At 34.4% G+C, this 16,252-nt stretch overlaps 1 protein-coding gene across 1 annotated transcript; it reads left to right on the top strand.

Annotated features, from left to right (window-relative positions):
* Nucleotides 1–325: 325 nt before the first annotated feature.
* LOC104888851 (3beta-hydroxysteroid-dehydrogenase/decarboxylase) lies at nucleotides 326–11,000 on the top strand. Its single transcript, XM_010673954.4, has 12 exons — nucleotides 326–819; nucleotides 3,373–3,462; nucleotides 3,536–3,669; nucleotides 3,753–3,923; nucleotides 5,059–5,175; nucleotides 5,262–5,341; nucleotides 5,434–5,638; nucleotides 7,108–7,225; nucleotides 7,927–8,101; nucleotides 9,276–9,420; nucleotides 10,008–10,071; nucleotides 10,149–11,000. Exons 1-12 carry the CDS (start codon nucleotides 585–587, stop codon nucleotides 10,346–10,348), a joined length of 1,734 nt encoding a protein of 577 aa, XP_010672256.1. The 5' UTR covers nucleotides 326–584; the 3' UTR covers nucleotides 10,349–11,000.
* Nucleotides 11,001–16,252: the final 5,252 nt, after the last annotated feature.

Genomic DNA, 16,252 nt, shown 5'->3' with positions numbered 1-16,252 from the left:
GATTCGTCTCAATGAGTACTTTATTAATATTCAATTATTATAATTATAATTAATATTGTAGTGAAAGATATTTAATAATAATAAGTTTTTAAATATAAGCATGATATGATCTGAACTGATCTGATCTGATCTGATCTGATCTGATCTGGTCTGATCTGATCTGATCTGAACTTATTTTTTCTGATCTGATCTGATCTGAACTTATTTTTTCTGATCTGATCTGATCTGATCTGATCTGATCTGATCTGATCTGAAATAAGCAAAAATAAGGTGAACTGAACATAGCCTAATTATCCAGCTATCTGGCAGATTGGCAATCCTGTAATTATCATTTGTCAGAAAAATCACAAAATCTTGCAGTATTATGAACAAAATGTCGATTATGGTGGTGCTGATGTCCTAACATTTTTTCTCTTTCCTCGGCTCCACCATTTTTCACTCTTCGCCCCCACCAGGCCACCAATATTATTACACAATTTTCTCTCTCCTCCTCAAATTGAATCTTTACGCTTTCTCCACTTTTCCCCGCCATTATTCTCTCTCTTTCTCTCTCCAATTTTCAGTGAGGAGTTAGAGAGATAACAATGGAAGATCACATCCAAAACCCTAGAACAACTTGCGTAGTGATCGGAGGTCAAGGTTTCATCGGCCGATTCCTTGTTTTGCGCCTCTTGCAACTCGGCAATTGGATCGTTCGAATCGCCGATTCTTCTCCGAGTCTTCACGTTGAGGAGAAATCTCTCGTCTTCGACGCTGTTTCTGATGGTCGTGCATCTTATTTTCAAGTCGATGTTCGTGATAAATCTCAGCTTGTAAGAGGTAATTTCATTTCGTTAGGGTTCTTAAAAGTTGTAAAGTTCCTAATTGGTTCGTCTTTGTGCTGTTTATCTTGCAAATGATTGAATTATATTTTTGTATGTTTATGTTTATGTTAATGCTGGAGATTTTAGTCGTAGGAAGAGAATTTGAATAATTCGGTTGAGATTGTTGATCATAGAAGTGTACAGCGGTACGACATTTATGAAACAAGGTGATATAGCTGTGGAGATTAGCTCGTTTCTACGAATTCGTCTATCTGCTGTTTATATTGCAAATGATTGAATTATATTTATGTATGTTTATGTTAATGTTGGAGAATTTAGTCGTAGGAAGAGAATTTGAATAATTCGGTTGAGATTGTTGATCATAGAAAGTGTACGGCTGTACGATATTTATGGAACAAGGTGATATAGCTATGGAGATTACCTCCTTTGTACTAAGAGGCAGTAATTGTGACTGGACCTTTGTTTTGATAGTGCAGGAGTTAGTTGGAGAATTAATGGAAGGAAAATATGGTTGGAGACTTAGATAAGTTGTGTTTTAAGTTGGAATTTGGAATGGATGACATCTTTGAGAGGTGATGCATTGAAGTGTTGATAATCTGCACTGTTTGTTATTCAGGCGTATGGTACACGCACTGTCTCTAATTGTTGATTATCATCACTTTGTCTCCAATTAAGGATCTCCTTATCTAGAGACAAGATTTAGGTTCATTACTCATTAGCTTTATTACCTTGGGTATTTGGCGTAGTTCTTCCCAAGAGATTCGGTCTAGCTTTCAACTTGTTCATGTTAGACATATATAATGCGGTTTATTGACAAGTGAAAAGTGAATGAAGGATGTAAAGTTAAGAGGTTGAGTACTTGATTCGGTGAGGGTTTTGTACTATGCTTTGCGGTTGCTCTAAATTTAAATTCATTTGCTCATTAGGAGAGATTGTGTGCTGAAATCTTGATATTCCAGGTCCTAGGCATGTAATAAAGCATACGTTATGAGAAATAAAAATGTTGTTATGAGATTGTGGAAGGTGAAACTGAAACAAATCATTTTAAGGTATTTTCTGGAATTTTTGTTGATTGAATGTGCTGTATCAGTCATTTAATAATGGATTAATTTTCTGAAGGCAAAAGATTTATTTCTGTTTATCCAGGCTCCTCTGGCAGAGAACAGAGTTTACTGACTGCTTAGTGGCTGAAGCAAGACACTTATTGTAAGGGGGGCCATAATTAGAAATCTTGATATATTATTACAGAAGGAAATGTTGAGAGCGGTATCAAAACAGAAAAACCAATTGGTGACTTACTTCCAAGTTCCATCATCAATACTTATGCCAAGCAACAAAAACATGATGCCAAGGGTTTTGCTTTGCTCTAAAATTGCAATATAAATAATGAGGAGAGGGATCAAAGCGCAAATAGGAACATGCACACAGGTGCATGTAGAGGATGGTGCACCCTCCTCTACTACGTCCTTTTACCATTTTAGACTTTATGATTTTAAAAAAGTTGTTATTTGTTTCCTTAAATCTTGCAACTTCTTTTGCCTTCAAAAGACATTTTTTTTGCAAAGATTCTTTTTTCAAATTTAAATTTAAATTTAAAAGGTATGTTCTTTTAGTTTAATTGTAGATGTTCATTTGTTATATGTTCTTTTCATTGTAACCTATATTATTTTATAAATATAGATTTACATGTTCTTTAAATTTAAGTCGTGTGCTCTTTTCTTGAAGTAAAAGAGTTATTAAAAAAAGTTTGTGTTCTTTTATATAAAAGACGTGTTCTTTTTGGGTGCACAATGAGCACTGTGCACCCTAGTGCTTAATCCACACTTTGGGATAAAGGAGGGACCCATGTGATGAAGAGAGGTAAAGAGAACCCTTTAACATAATACGGGAGTATTGCATCTATTTTGCAACTTATTGAAATGAAACTGCTGCATTTGTATTAGAACAAAGGAAGTATATAACAAACTGAAAATTTTCAAGGGAGGGGGGGGGGGGATCTGGAACCCCCTCCATGCTCCATCCCAACATAGCTTTCCCCCTCCATCGCTGAGACTTAGTTCTTAGTCACTGTTGGGCCCCGAGGTTACAGAAATCTTAGTGTACCATGTGCCACTGGCTATGTTGCTTGGCTATATGATCTCTGTTAAATTATGAATTGTAACTCTTAGCCACACTTTTTTTTTGCTTTTGAGCACATCAAGATTCTTTTATATGCAAAGATCCAGAGCTAACAGTTCTATGGAGTACATTAAGTAGGATGTTTCTTCCACTTTTTAAATATTTTTCTGGGTGCAGACACCAGATGACTACCACCATCACTGACACATTTTCGGTTTTTTTTTGTGCTCAACACTAGAGAAAATGCTTGTCAGTATTGCTTCTTGTTAGTTTATGCCTTGGATTGTCAAGTTGATCCCATGACTTATTCACTTAGTTCAGTGGATTCCCTATTATTATATATCTTGGTTATTGTTCTCATCTAGTTTGCATCTGCCTTCAGCAGATTGAGATATAACGACTGATTGCTTCACTTCATTCCACTTTGCAGCTGTTGATGGTTCGACTGTCGTTTTTGTTTTTGAAAGCTCTGATGCATCTCAATGTGATCCATACGGAAGTTACAAGTTCATCATTCTAGGTAATTGCTTTTCAAATGCAATTGATGCATTGAGGTTATTGAACAATTACTACAATACCTCGTTTTTATTCAGGTGCCAAAAATGTCATCAATGCCTGCCGGGAGTGTAGAGTTAAACGACTTATATATAACAGTTCTGCTGACGTCTTTTTTGATGGTTTCCATCATATAAGAAAAGGGGATGAAACTATGCCCTACCCATGGAAAGTAAGTGGATCATTTATCTTGTTTACTCTTTTTCCACATTGTTTGAAGAATGTGGTTCTAATTGATCCCTTACTCCGATGCAGTACACAGACATGTTAACGGAGATGAAGGCTCAAGCAGAAGCACTTGTCTTGTCCGCTAACAATCACGATGATCTATTGACATGTGTTGTTCGCCCTAGCAACGTCTTTGGACCCTCAGATACACATCTTATAGAAGCCATGGTGAATCAAGCAAATTCTGTTTGGGCAAAGGTCTGGTAATTATTCATGTCTGATCTCGCTCCCTACCATCATCACCTTCCCTGCATTAGGGTGGGAACTCAGAAGGCCTTTTCTGGTTGGTGGAAGGGGGGTGCATTACATATATTTATTACTCCCTCCATTTCCTTTCAATGGTTACAATTTGAGTTTTGACACCATTCACAAATTTATGTTTGAGTGCCCGTTTGTGATTAATGTGCAAGGAAAAATATAGTCACATGAGATCTTATTTGATTCGTCCCAATATGTACTTTTGGAATATCAACTTTTTTCAATTTTTACAAATGCAAATGTAGAGATATTAAAGTGTGAAAAGGTAGAGTGTAACTATTATAAAGAAACGGAGTGAGTACTAGTTAACAGGCTCAAATCAGTCGCTACTTGCCTATGTTACAGAGACTACGCTGTGCTGGACATGGAACTTGTCCAAGTGTCTTACTCACGTTTTTTTATGATTATTTTGCCTGTTCCTGTTCAGGGTTATATTCTTTTACATGAAAATTGAGACATCAATCAAGAAGGGTTAGATGCCAATGCTTTGGATGATAGGATTGTATGCTATTGCTGATGGCATGAAAGAAAGGAGATGAGAGACTGAAAGATGCCAAAGCATGCAAAAGACGTCGGAATAGAGGGGGGTGGGGACTCACTGAATTAGATTTTAGAAAGAGTGGAGTGGGTGGGAAAAGGCCATGGGGAGGGGTTTTATCTACTCTTTTTATTCCATTCCTTCCAAAGTTTTGCCTTGTCAAATTTCAGAAATTGCGTAACCCCCCCCCCCCCCCTCCCCAATAAACTTAGAGCTTTTATTAATTAAACTCATTCAGGAGGATTTTTATGAAAAGTCTTTTGAAGAAATTATATGTGGCTAGCCATTTTCTGTTTCTGTTTGGAAATTGTTATTTGCTTGTTTACATATTTTCTGTTTCGGTGCAAGGTAGATCTTCCTTTATCTTCTTTGAATTGGCCCTGAATGGGTTCAGTAGGCAGTAGCAAGTTCCAGCTTCCTTATAGTTGTATGTTTCACAGTGTCAGCCTGCTACAGGCTTTATAATGTGTGTGATTTAATGGCTTTTTAGTTGTTCTTTTGAGCTGACTCCTTTTTCATGGATATGCCAATTTTCAGTTTCTTTTAGGAAATGGTGACAGTTTGTCTGATTTCACCTATGTTGAGAATGTGGCCCATGCTCATGTCTGTGCTGCAGAAGCTCTTACTTCTCAAAATCTTTCTGTGGCTGGAAAGGTAAGTATCTGCATGTTCTTGCTTATTTTTTTTAATCCTGTTTGGCCCTGTATGTTAAATCTGTTGTCCTTTGAGTTACTTTGTAGGCATTTTTTATCACAAATCTCGAGCCAAGGAACTATTGGGAGTTCGTGTCCCGGATATATGAAGTATTGGGATATCAAAGGTGATTAGAAGTTTATCTTTTTTCCTAAAAGTGTTTTATTTCTTGCTAAGCTCTGACTTGGTGACTTTGTTGCTCCATAACTACGTTTGTAGGCCAAGTATTAGAGTTCCTCCTAAGATAGTCAATTTCATCCTTCCAGTGGTGAGGTGGATGCGTCACAATTTGGAATCTGAAACTGAAATCAGTGACCGATTAGCATCAGTTCAGTTTATAATTGAATCGTCACTATATACCAGAACTTTCAACTGTTCTGCAGCTACTGAGCACATCAAATACTCGCCTGTTGTTTCTATGGAAGTAAGTTTGCCCATGTATCCAACACATCCTATGTTTGGTTACTGCTTTATCTTGCTTCTTTCTGGGCCTTTGTTACAGTTGTGTTTGGCAACTGACTGCTGGTTGTTAGCTGGTTCACTTGGCTTGTCTGTCCAGGCGGTAGTTTTGGCCATCTGTGTTCGTTGTTTGAGTCTGTGGTTAACATTAGATTTCTCCAGATAGGCGTGGTAAAATCAGCTGTGGGTCGTTTTGTGCGAATAGACAAAATTTGTTGTACCAAAGCGGCAATAGCAATGACTAAGTAACAGCTTTTTATTATGGCTTAAAAGCTAAGGTTATCAGCTATCTGAAAAGCCATTTACCAAATACGAGTTTTAGCTGTCTGACCGAATGTAAAGGCCAACCAATAAACTGAAAAAAGCCATTTACCAAACAAGGCATTATGATTTCCTTAGTGATTCGTATCCCCTGTCGGGAAGGACTAGATGTTTCCTACTCAGAAAAAGATAATGCATTCAAATTTATGGAACTTTATAGTCTTTGAATCTTAATGTTACATTTACTCTGCAGCTTTCAAGTTTAGACCGTTTGATCTGTTTCCTGTCATCCGCATCTTCTGTGATGACATTCTTGATATTGCTCCATATCATTTACGCATCAAGGATTATATTCTTGTTGGACACCAGATACCAGACAGGTTACTAATTTGAAGTAGGGAATTTAGGAGATTTGTTTTAGTTAAGAAATATTCAGTAGCAACTCTGTAAACTTGCATGTGATGATTTTTAATAACTATAAATTGTTGCAGCCCTTCAAAAGGACGGGGTTATGTAAGCTACAAACTCTTGTTGGCAGAGTTCCTGTGGCTATTGATGCGTTTCTGTTTAAAAAGAAACTTTTGGCTGTATTTATCGGTGTACGATTGATGACCTAATAAATAGAAGAATACAATTAGTTGTCATCATTTTGCTCCCAAATTATTGAAATTTGACCTCTCTTTTTTCTTCCTTTTGTTTTAATATTTGTTTTAAAAATTTAAAAAATTTGCTTTCTGTTATTTTACTGCTATACAAAATAATTTGACATAAGCCAAAAGGTTTTTGTTTTTCTTCTTTTTTTTTAGAAAAAAAAGAAAGTGGCAATGTGCCATACACCTTAAAAAAGAAAAAGAACAGAGTAAGACTGCTCAGAAATTAAGAAGAAAAGAAAAGATAGTGTGCAGAAGCACAGATATACTACTACTTAACCATGGACAATTTTGCATAACAAGGAACATACTTCTATTCGCATGAAGAATCGAGTGAAGATGTTATCTCATGGATCCTTTTACTCAGTTCTATGAACCTCTTGTTTCAGCTCTCATTATATGTTTGTTGGTTCTTTTCTTGTAGCTTTTTAAAAATCTTACTCTTTTCTTATTTCTTAAAATTTATAGATGACTGTAAATCTTTGATTTATCTTTTGAAATTGTGTGGGCTTGCTGGTTGCAGGAAGGTATAGCTTTGACTGTCAAGTCATTTTCTCATTTGGCTAAAAGCTCGTTACGCTCTAAAGAATACAAGTTCAGCGAAGTCTCTAAAGCAGAAGAGATTCTGGGGTATGGGAAAGGTATATTTCTATGATTCTTTTTAGAATTTCTATAGAGTACATGATTCAACTGAGAATGCATGTGATGATTGTTACTAATTCATTATGTGTTAGTATATACTTCCTCTATTCCATGAGTATTGCAAGGCTTACCTTATTTGGCTGTTTCACATTACCTTATTTGGTAAATGGGTTCTCTCTATGTCTCTCCTCATCACATGGGTCCTCTTTCTATTATTTCTATCTCTCCCCTTAAAAAATGTGCACTCCCCCCCATGTTGCGATATATGTGGAACAGAGGAAGTATCTGATTGTTATGGACTTACGGTTTTCTAGTAACAACCTGAATATAGTAAGCCGAGTTCACAAACTTCCTCTCTAAGCAAGATCTAGAGAGAGTTTGCATTACCTTCGTGTTCTCTAACTCTCTGAGTCAGCAGGGCAATCTTATTCTTGCCTCCAACCTTACCAGCTTCTGCACCCATGATGTGAGTGCATCAGTTGTCAATTTCAATTCAAGAAGGCTGATGCCCCTCTTATGGCCTGAACTTTCACTAGTGAAAGTGTATTGGGGCTAGTCTGGCATGTATGCACCAAAATCTTCCACTAGTGACAGTGAAAGAAAAAACCCATGATGGAACACTTCTTTTTTTTACTGCTCATATAGTTATATTAGAGTTTTTTTTTATTTTCCCTGATATGCTTCAAAACTGTCATTGCAGTTGCCGACATATTGCTGTGGAGGGACGAGATGGAAACATTTACATGTTTTCTTGTTACTTGTGGGTTGTTCTATTGGTTTTTTCTGACTGGACGGACGTACATCTCATCTACTGCCGGGCTCTTGTTACTGGCTACATTCTTCCTCATTATAAATAGCATTCTTCCATTTAACATGTAAGTATTAACATGTTGCAGTCTAGAGATGGGCATGCCTTTTTGTGCTTGAGATATGTCGCTTGCAGAGCTCTTATTTGCTTTGATCTGCTTTGATCTCTTCCAGATCTTTGTACCCTTGAAGCTGCTCTTGATTGATATACAGATTTACATTAACTATTCGTGTTTTTCTACTATAGAATTTTGTCTCTATACTTGTCAAACTGTTGGCATATACTTAGTCTGAATGCTTCACTTTTTAGGCGGGTTAGATAATAACTTACTGAAGATTATTTACTCTGAGTGGACCAACTCCTGAATGTTTTCCCTTCTTGACTTCTTGCAAGCATTTAGGAATGTAATGTAGTGGACAAGCCAAAAATTGACTGGATGAATATACATTTATTAATCATGAGTTTTTTGTCAGAAACAACCTTTTTTAGTCACTTTTTTGTGAAAAACAACCTTTAATTTTTTCTTTTTGCAATTTACAACCTGATAAACCGATTTGATCCGAGATCTTGGAATTAAACAATTTTTTCTTGCGAGATAAAACCTTTTTCATTTTTCCGTCATTGACTATTACGTTTTTGGGGATGACTGTCAGTTTGTTTACTCCCACCTCTCTTACAATCCTCCCCCCCCCCCCCCCACCCTTTTATAGCTCTATTTCCCTCTTTTTTCTCTGATAAAACCCTTAGCTAACCATTTCAACAGATTTTTGCACACAAAATTTCAGAAAATTTCAGAAGGTTTTTTTTGGGTTTAATTTAGTAGAAAAGGGAGGAAAATGAATTGTAAGAGAGATGGGACTATGGGAGTAAACAAACTGACAGTCATCAACAAAAACGTAACAGTTGACGGAAAAATGGAAAAGGTTTCATCTCGCAATTTTTTTTTGTTTCAAGGGTGTAAGTTGAAAAAAAAATGACTATAAAAGGTTGTTTCTGATTAAAACTCCCTCTCTATATGTATATATATGGGGGGGGGTGTTGGTGGTGACGGCGGTGGTGTGAGTGTATTATTCATTCCTATTTCCGAGTTCGGACTGGATTAATGCCGGATATGCATGCTGGCTGTCATAACTTTCCAAGAAACTCTGATTGTTGTGATCAGTTATTTGTTATTCGCCCTGGAAGAGATTATTGTGATCCAGTGCAGTGACTAGAATGTTGTTACACGTAATTGGCTTCAGATTCCAGAAGGTGGCTTTGCCTTGTTTGGCTATCTCAGAGTCAACAGTGAGAAATATGCTTGACACTGTAGCATCTGTCTGGAATGAAGGACTTCAAATTGCTAAAACCTTGGCGCAAGGAGAGGATTGGAGGTTATTTTTAAAGGTATAGAGATGATTTCTTGTATTGATTTTTCTTTTATAATCTATTTTAAGGCTGCAAGTATTTTTAAGGTTCTGAGTTGTGACTATTGCATGTGTGAGAAATGTGCAATCTTGAATACACATCGTTGTACTGTATTGAAGTGCATCCATTTGCACAATTGCACCCTCATAAAATGTTTTTCCCCTCAAATAATAAGTTCCGTTTTGATTTTAGGCCATCCCAGAATTAAAGGCACTTTCAGTTAAAATTAGACTTTCCAATATATTCCTTAATCATATTCTAATATAATTATAAATCTATGGTGATGTAGCTTGTTAAATGGTGAACAATAGCTTTTGAATCTTAAAAAATGACCCCCAATTCGATCATATGGAGAGAGTACTTTTGTTGGTTAGATGGGACACAAAAAAATAAAGTTGCTAGACCTCTTCTATAGAACCCTTATTATGTTCTCATGTGTTCAGTTTTTTATAGTTTCAGGCAGCAATGCTTATGTATCTCCTTAAGCTGCTTTTGCATTCATTATAAATGTTGGTGCTGTTTCCCGTTCCCAGCTTTCTCACATGTTTAGTTGTTTACAATTGCAGGCAGCAATGCTTGCGTATTTCCTTAAGCTGCTTTCACATTCATTAGCGTTATTGCTTGGAGCAGGTAAATTATCTTTTCTGAGTCATTCATGTAATATTTTTGGGATCTCTCCAATCTTACTTTGGCGTGGATTTATGCAGTTTTGGTGTTTGCATTCACATCATTCTTTATCTATGAACAATATGAAGATGAACTTGATCAAGCTTTTAGGCTGACCGTCATCGTTGCTAAGAGTTTATTGATACTGTTGCTAAGAAGTCTTCCTCTGTCCATTACCTCATCCTTTTCTGCCGATGATGACATTGGCCAAGAACATGGACGGCCTGCCTTGAAGGAATAAATGTGGATTTCTCTGAGTCCCTGTATAAGGTTAGATCATGAGATGAGGCAAGTGATGAAAATCATGATAACCACCCTGGTTCTCTCCTCTCTAGTTTCTCGATAATTGATTCAAAGCGATTTGAGGCACATCGAACAGTTTTGAGGGATGTCTCTAAAAAATGGCTGACAGTAGAAATACTTTCACTCCATTCTCAATATGCTTAAAGCATAAAAAAAGTCTTCTGCAAGTGTCTCAAGGATGGTTGTCCATGAGTTCTTAACTCCTAAATTTGGTGACACTTCCTTGTTTTTTTTGGACATCGGAAAAAGACACTTAGAACCCAATCATGCTAGCAACACTTTTTTTTTCTTTTTTTTGACATCGGTGACGCTTCCTTGCTGGTGAACAATTCTGTGTGTATTAGATGAAGTAATTTGTGAGTTTGTAGCATCTGATATCAGAACTATTTTGTTTACTGAGGCATTATAGTGAAAAAAAACTGAGAACATTGTACAGAGTACAAACTGCATTTAGACTGTAGGAGGTGGTTTTACATTCTCTGGCGTTAGTCTTGTTTTTTTATTGCAATTTCTCAGATTGCAAGCTTCGACATAGTTCATTCATGATTGTCAAGTTCTCCATAATAAAACAATCGACTGTTGAGACTTGAGATACAAATATTTCTGATGGAGTAATTTTTGGCCTTCAACAGTGGGAATTGTCAGCATTTTTCCCCTTTATTAGTGAATATAAGAGAAATTGAACTTTTTTTTGCCTTCATTGTCGAATGTAAGAGAAATTGGCCCGCCATTTGTTTTTTCCCAAAACAATCACCTCAATAGTCCAGGAAGTTGTGATTCGTGTATCAATTTCCATTTTTCTTTTATTTGTTTAAATGTAAGTGGAAATCCCTTGCAAATAGGGGATTTGGATTTTGGGGTTTTCTTCTGCAAGGGGTGAGGTTCGATCCAAGAAAGCGTTTTGCAAAACCTGTATCAGTCAAACAAGATTACAAGAGAGAAAGATCTGCAACCCAACAAGCTACTTAATCAAACATCTTAAATTGATTTCCATTATTTTTAATTGAAGACTACCTTTTGAAGCTAGTATGATTTATGAATTACTTTTTTTTTAATGTATATTCCCTCTTTTTTCTAAGTTCTTTCCATTTACGGTAGGCTGTGGCTACAGATAACAAGCTAGGGGAGAGAGAGTGTGTACACAAATGAGTCATTTTGTTTATTTAAATACAAGAAAAAATATGATGGTAATGAGTCCTTTTGTTTATTTAAATACAAGAAAAAATATGATGGTGAAAGAGTGTAAAATTAAGTAAATTCCAACAAGTAAATAAAGTAGTATGAACAGGGAATATTTTTACCTAATAAGGAATGAAAAGCAAAAGCGTGAAGAACTTCAAAGAAACGATGTAAATGGAAAGTAGGAAGAACTTAGAAGAACGAATAGAGTATATAGTTAGGCGTGATAAAAATAAGATAAATTATATATTTCCTTCATTTTATTTTGATACACATTTTTCTTTAGAACGAATAGAGTATATAATTAGGTGTGATAAAAGTAAGATATTATATATTTCCTTCATTTTATTTTGATATACATTTTTCTTTTTGTGATTTATTTGGAAGGTAGTTTGACATAAAGTATTGATGATTGACACTAAATATAACAAAATTATATTAGCAAGAATTATCAAATTCTTAAGTACTTCAATATATCCAAAATCTAATTTTCATTTTTCTTAACCATTATTGAAAAACATTATTTTATTTTTGAGTTTGTTTATCAAATTTACGGTTTTTTCACCATATACCCCTGATAAATTGGAAAATTCACCATATACTTCCATTGTTTCAGATCATCACCAAATAGCCCTGAGTTTTTTAAAATGTGCACCAACTACGACGGACGTTAAGTCTGTCATCTGCATTATTTACAACTTTGTCATTGTTAACCTAATTAACTCTCCCTCCACCCTAACTTCCTAACCTCTAATTCACGTAACCTCTAATCCTAATTCCCTTAACCTTAATCTATTAACCTTAATAAATGAATTTTTATATCTCACCGCCAAAACGACTTTTTTTTTAAAAAAAAACGGACACCACCGACGGCTCTTTAAGAGCACGAATTTCGAGAAGTCCATCAAAACGAGTACCAATACGTCAATATTCTGGGCACGCTTCTCGAATCGATCTTAAACAACCGATCTCACCGGCAAAACGACTTATTTTGAAAAAACGGAAGCCACCAATGACCCTTGAAGGACAAGAATTTCGAGAAGCACATCAAAACAAGTACCAATACGATGGTATTCTAGGCAAGCTTCCCGATACGATTTTAAATGGTCGCTTCACCGGTAAAACGACTTTTTTTTGGTAGAACAGACACCACCGATTATGCTTTAGGGACAAGAATTTCGAGAAGCGCATCAAAGTGAGTACCAATACGATTGTATTCTAGGCACATTACACGAGGTGATCTTAAATGGCTAATTTCATTGGCAAAACGACTTTTCTTGAAAAAATGGGCGCCTCCTAAAGGCATGAATTTTGAGAAGCCTGGCAAAACGAGTACCAATACAACGATATTTTGGGCATGCTTCCCGATACGATCTTAAAAGACCAATTTCACCGGCAAATCGACTTTTTTTAAAAAAACGGACGCCACTTACGATCCTTTATAGGCACAAATTTCAAGAAGCCCATTAAAACGAGTACCGATACAATGGTATTTTGCGCACGCTTTCCAAGGCGATCTTAAACAGCCGATTTCACCGGCAAAACAACTTATTTTGAAAAAAAAAGGACACCACCTACGACCCTTTAAGGGTACAAATTTCTAGAATCCCATCAAAACGAGTACCAATATGACATTAATTAGTCAGTGTTGATAGTGGAGGAGAGATGGAGATTTTGCTTTTTGTTTTTTAAAGATTAGGGGTAATTAGGTTAATAGTGGCAAAGTCGTAAATAATGGCAAACGACGAGTTAACGTCCGTCATAAAAAGGGTATATGCTGAACGTTTTCGAAAACTTAAGGGTATATGGTGAATTTCTGAAACATTATGGGTATATCGTGAATTTTTCAATTTGTCAGGGTATATCTTGAAAAAAATAGTTTAATTTAAAACTTATATGAGGAAAAAACATGCCACCTCTATAAAATTTAAAAATGCTTCTTACGATAATTAAACTGATAGTTAAATTATAGTCCTACTACCATTATAATATTTTGTTATTATTGGTGCCAACATTATAACTTAATAGAGCGAGTCATGTAGGATTGTCATGTTATCAATTTTTATTTTTATTTTTATTTTTATAAAAATAGAGTTCTACATATATTTAAATACATATAAGGAGCTTTGTATAAGCGAAATAGAGTTTCGTGTTGAATGAACAACTTAAACTATTACTATATTATATAATTTGTGTATAACTTTTCCTACGTAATTCGGAATATTATAATTTTTGTACTATTGGATAGTACTCGAAATATGCTTCGAAATAAGATCTATATACAATATAGTTCTACAACTTATGAATAGAGAGTACCACGTAGGATTGTCATGTTATTAATTTTTATTTTAAATATAATAAAAATAGAGTTCTACATATTTAAATATATAAAAGGAGTTTTGAATAGGGAGAAATTTACGTTTAGTTTTGAATAAACAACCTAAATTATTATATTATGGAAACTATATATAACTTTTGCTACCTAATTCAAAACATTATCATTTTTTACAATTGGAGAGTGCTTGAAATATGCTTGAAAATGAGAACCATCTACAATATAGTTTTAGAACTCATTAAATTAAAGAATATATAATTAGATAAATGGTAAGACATTTTTTAATCTTTATTTTTGATAAATATAATAATTATCAAGCTATAAGTATAGTGTAAAACATGTGTGATCATAGCATTTTATAATAGGTCCAGTTTACGGAATATGATCTTTCAAAACCTCAGCCTTAATTGCTTTACTAAACCAAAACAATTTAGTATTACAACAAAATTTATTAAGTAAAATTTATTGTTACAACAAAAACTAAAATCTATAGCGATAAAGTTACATATATATTAGAATTTTGGATGATGAAAAAATTAGGGTTTGATTTTAAAAAACAAACTCAGAATATTATAAAGAGCTCCATCTAAGCATGTCATGTGATTGTTTTTAATTATTATTTGAAAAAAATAGTGTTCACTATAGATATAAATACATATAAGGTGTTTTGCATAAGTGAACACTATGTTCTAATTTTCGATAAATAATCTAATTTATTATACTATGTAAATTGAATATAACTTTTGTTACAAATTCGCAATATTGTAATTTTTATTTATCATTGGAGAGTGCTCGCAATATGTTTCAGAAAAAAGTTTCATATACAATATAGTTTTACAACTTATGATGGAGCCACCATATACTTCGCTATTTTTAGCACATGTAAAATATAGTTTTACAACTTATGATGGAAACAATATACAACCCAATTTAAATCGTTTACTTTAGTTATTTTGATTCTAAATGCAAAGTATTTAGAATTTGTTATACCATTTTTTTTAGTCAGGTCGATTTCGATTATTCCAAGGTTTGATTACCTATAAATTTTTTTTTTTTGAAATCCTGGTAGAAAGGGATTTTGCTAATAAAAAGGCTTTTAACGCCTCCCAATACCACTTTTTTTCCAAATATTTTTACGAATACACTTTTTGTAAATTGAAGTATGTTTTTTTGGAACTGTCATTTAAAATTGAATTGATTATTCATTGTTATAATTGGATGTGAAAGACATCTATTGTTCAAACGAATTTTTGTTTTCTATTCATTATCTATGTATTTAGATTTTAGGAGAATGGAGCCACAATATAGTTTTACAATTTTTATCTACAAAAATAATGTAGCCAACATATAATACGCTATTTTTATAGTTTTTTTTACATGTAATTAAAATAAAGAATAACTAGTATATTGTATAACTAGTGTGGGAGGAACTTTGGTCGTTAATTATGACGCTTTGATAGAGCACAAACAAGTAAGTTTGTTATAATAATGTCTCTAACAAAATCATACGATAAGGTAATTAAGTTCATACTTGTATTTTCAGGGTCCCGAAAGACTTAAGAAGATGTGCAAGAGGAAGAGTTGCTCTCTCTTGTACCACAAAGGGTAAGAGATAGCACATTGTTGCCAACTATGCTACAGAAAAATAAATGGGACATGATAGAGAAATTTCAAACAAATGGCAGAAAGAGAAGATGTCGAGGCAAAACAATAAAAGAGTAGTAAATAATGAATCATACTCTTTTCAAACAAATGGCGGAAGAGAAGATGTCGAGGCAAAACAATAAAAGAGCAGTACATAATGAATCATACTCTAGTTATTGTACATACCCCTATCCATACCCATACGTGCATTGATTCCGGTTTATAGTGATTTTTAATGTTTGTAGTGAACCCTATGCCATGTAGTTCATTACCAAGAAACAGTTATACTATATATACATGGAGGTTAAACTAAAAAAATAGAAGATTAAACATTTGGGTTTGCGTGTAATCGTCAGATATGTAACCCAACCAATATATGGGTAAATTCTAGTACTTTTAAATCGAAGAAACAAGTAATATGTCAATTGTAGCCATTTCTGACATATAGATAATATAATCTGAAAGACTAAAGTTTGTCAATTTTTAGATGCTTCTAGCTTATGATTGTTTTAAAGACACGTAAATTATTGAAACACGAGTCAACGAGAATTATTGGGTTTTGTAAATTCCAACTTCCTGTCCGGTCCAATATTCATCGTTGAACTTCTCATATCTCATACTCTATTAGCTCGAACGGTAATGTATTAACCTCAAGTTTCTCAATATCTAGTTTCCCAAAGTATC

This window comes from Beta vulgaris, chromosome 3 (assembly GCF_026745355.1).
Source record: "Beta vulgaris subsp. vulgaris cultivar EL10 chromosome 3, EL10.2, whole genome shotgun sequence".
Lineage (NCBI taxonomy): Eukaryota > Viridiplantae > Streptophyta > Magnoliopsida > Caryophyllales > Amaranthaceae > Beta > Beta vulgaris.
Note: the sequence above shows the minus strand (reverse complement) of the source record. Positions and strands in the feature narration are given on the sequence as shown.

Bases quoted from the DNA above. Each gene is read 5' to 3' on its own strand.
- LOC104888851 (XM_010673954.4), top strand. From the start codon at position 585: ATGGAAGATCACATCCAAAACCCTAGAACAACTTGCGTAGTGATCGGA. The intron at 3,463-3,535 runs GTAATTGCTTTT...GTTTTTATTCAG, and splicing joins TTACAAGTTCATCATTCTAG to GTGCCAAAAATGTCATCAAT. The intron at 9,421-10,007 runs GTATAGAGATGA...TTACAATTGCAG, and splicing joins ATTGGAGGTTATTTTTAAAG to GCAGCAATGCTTGCGTATTT.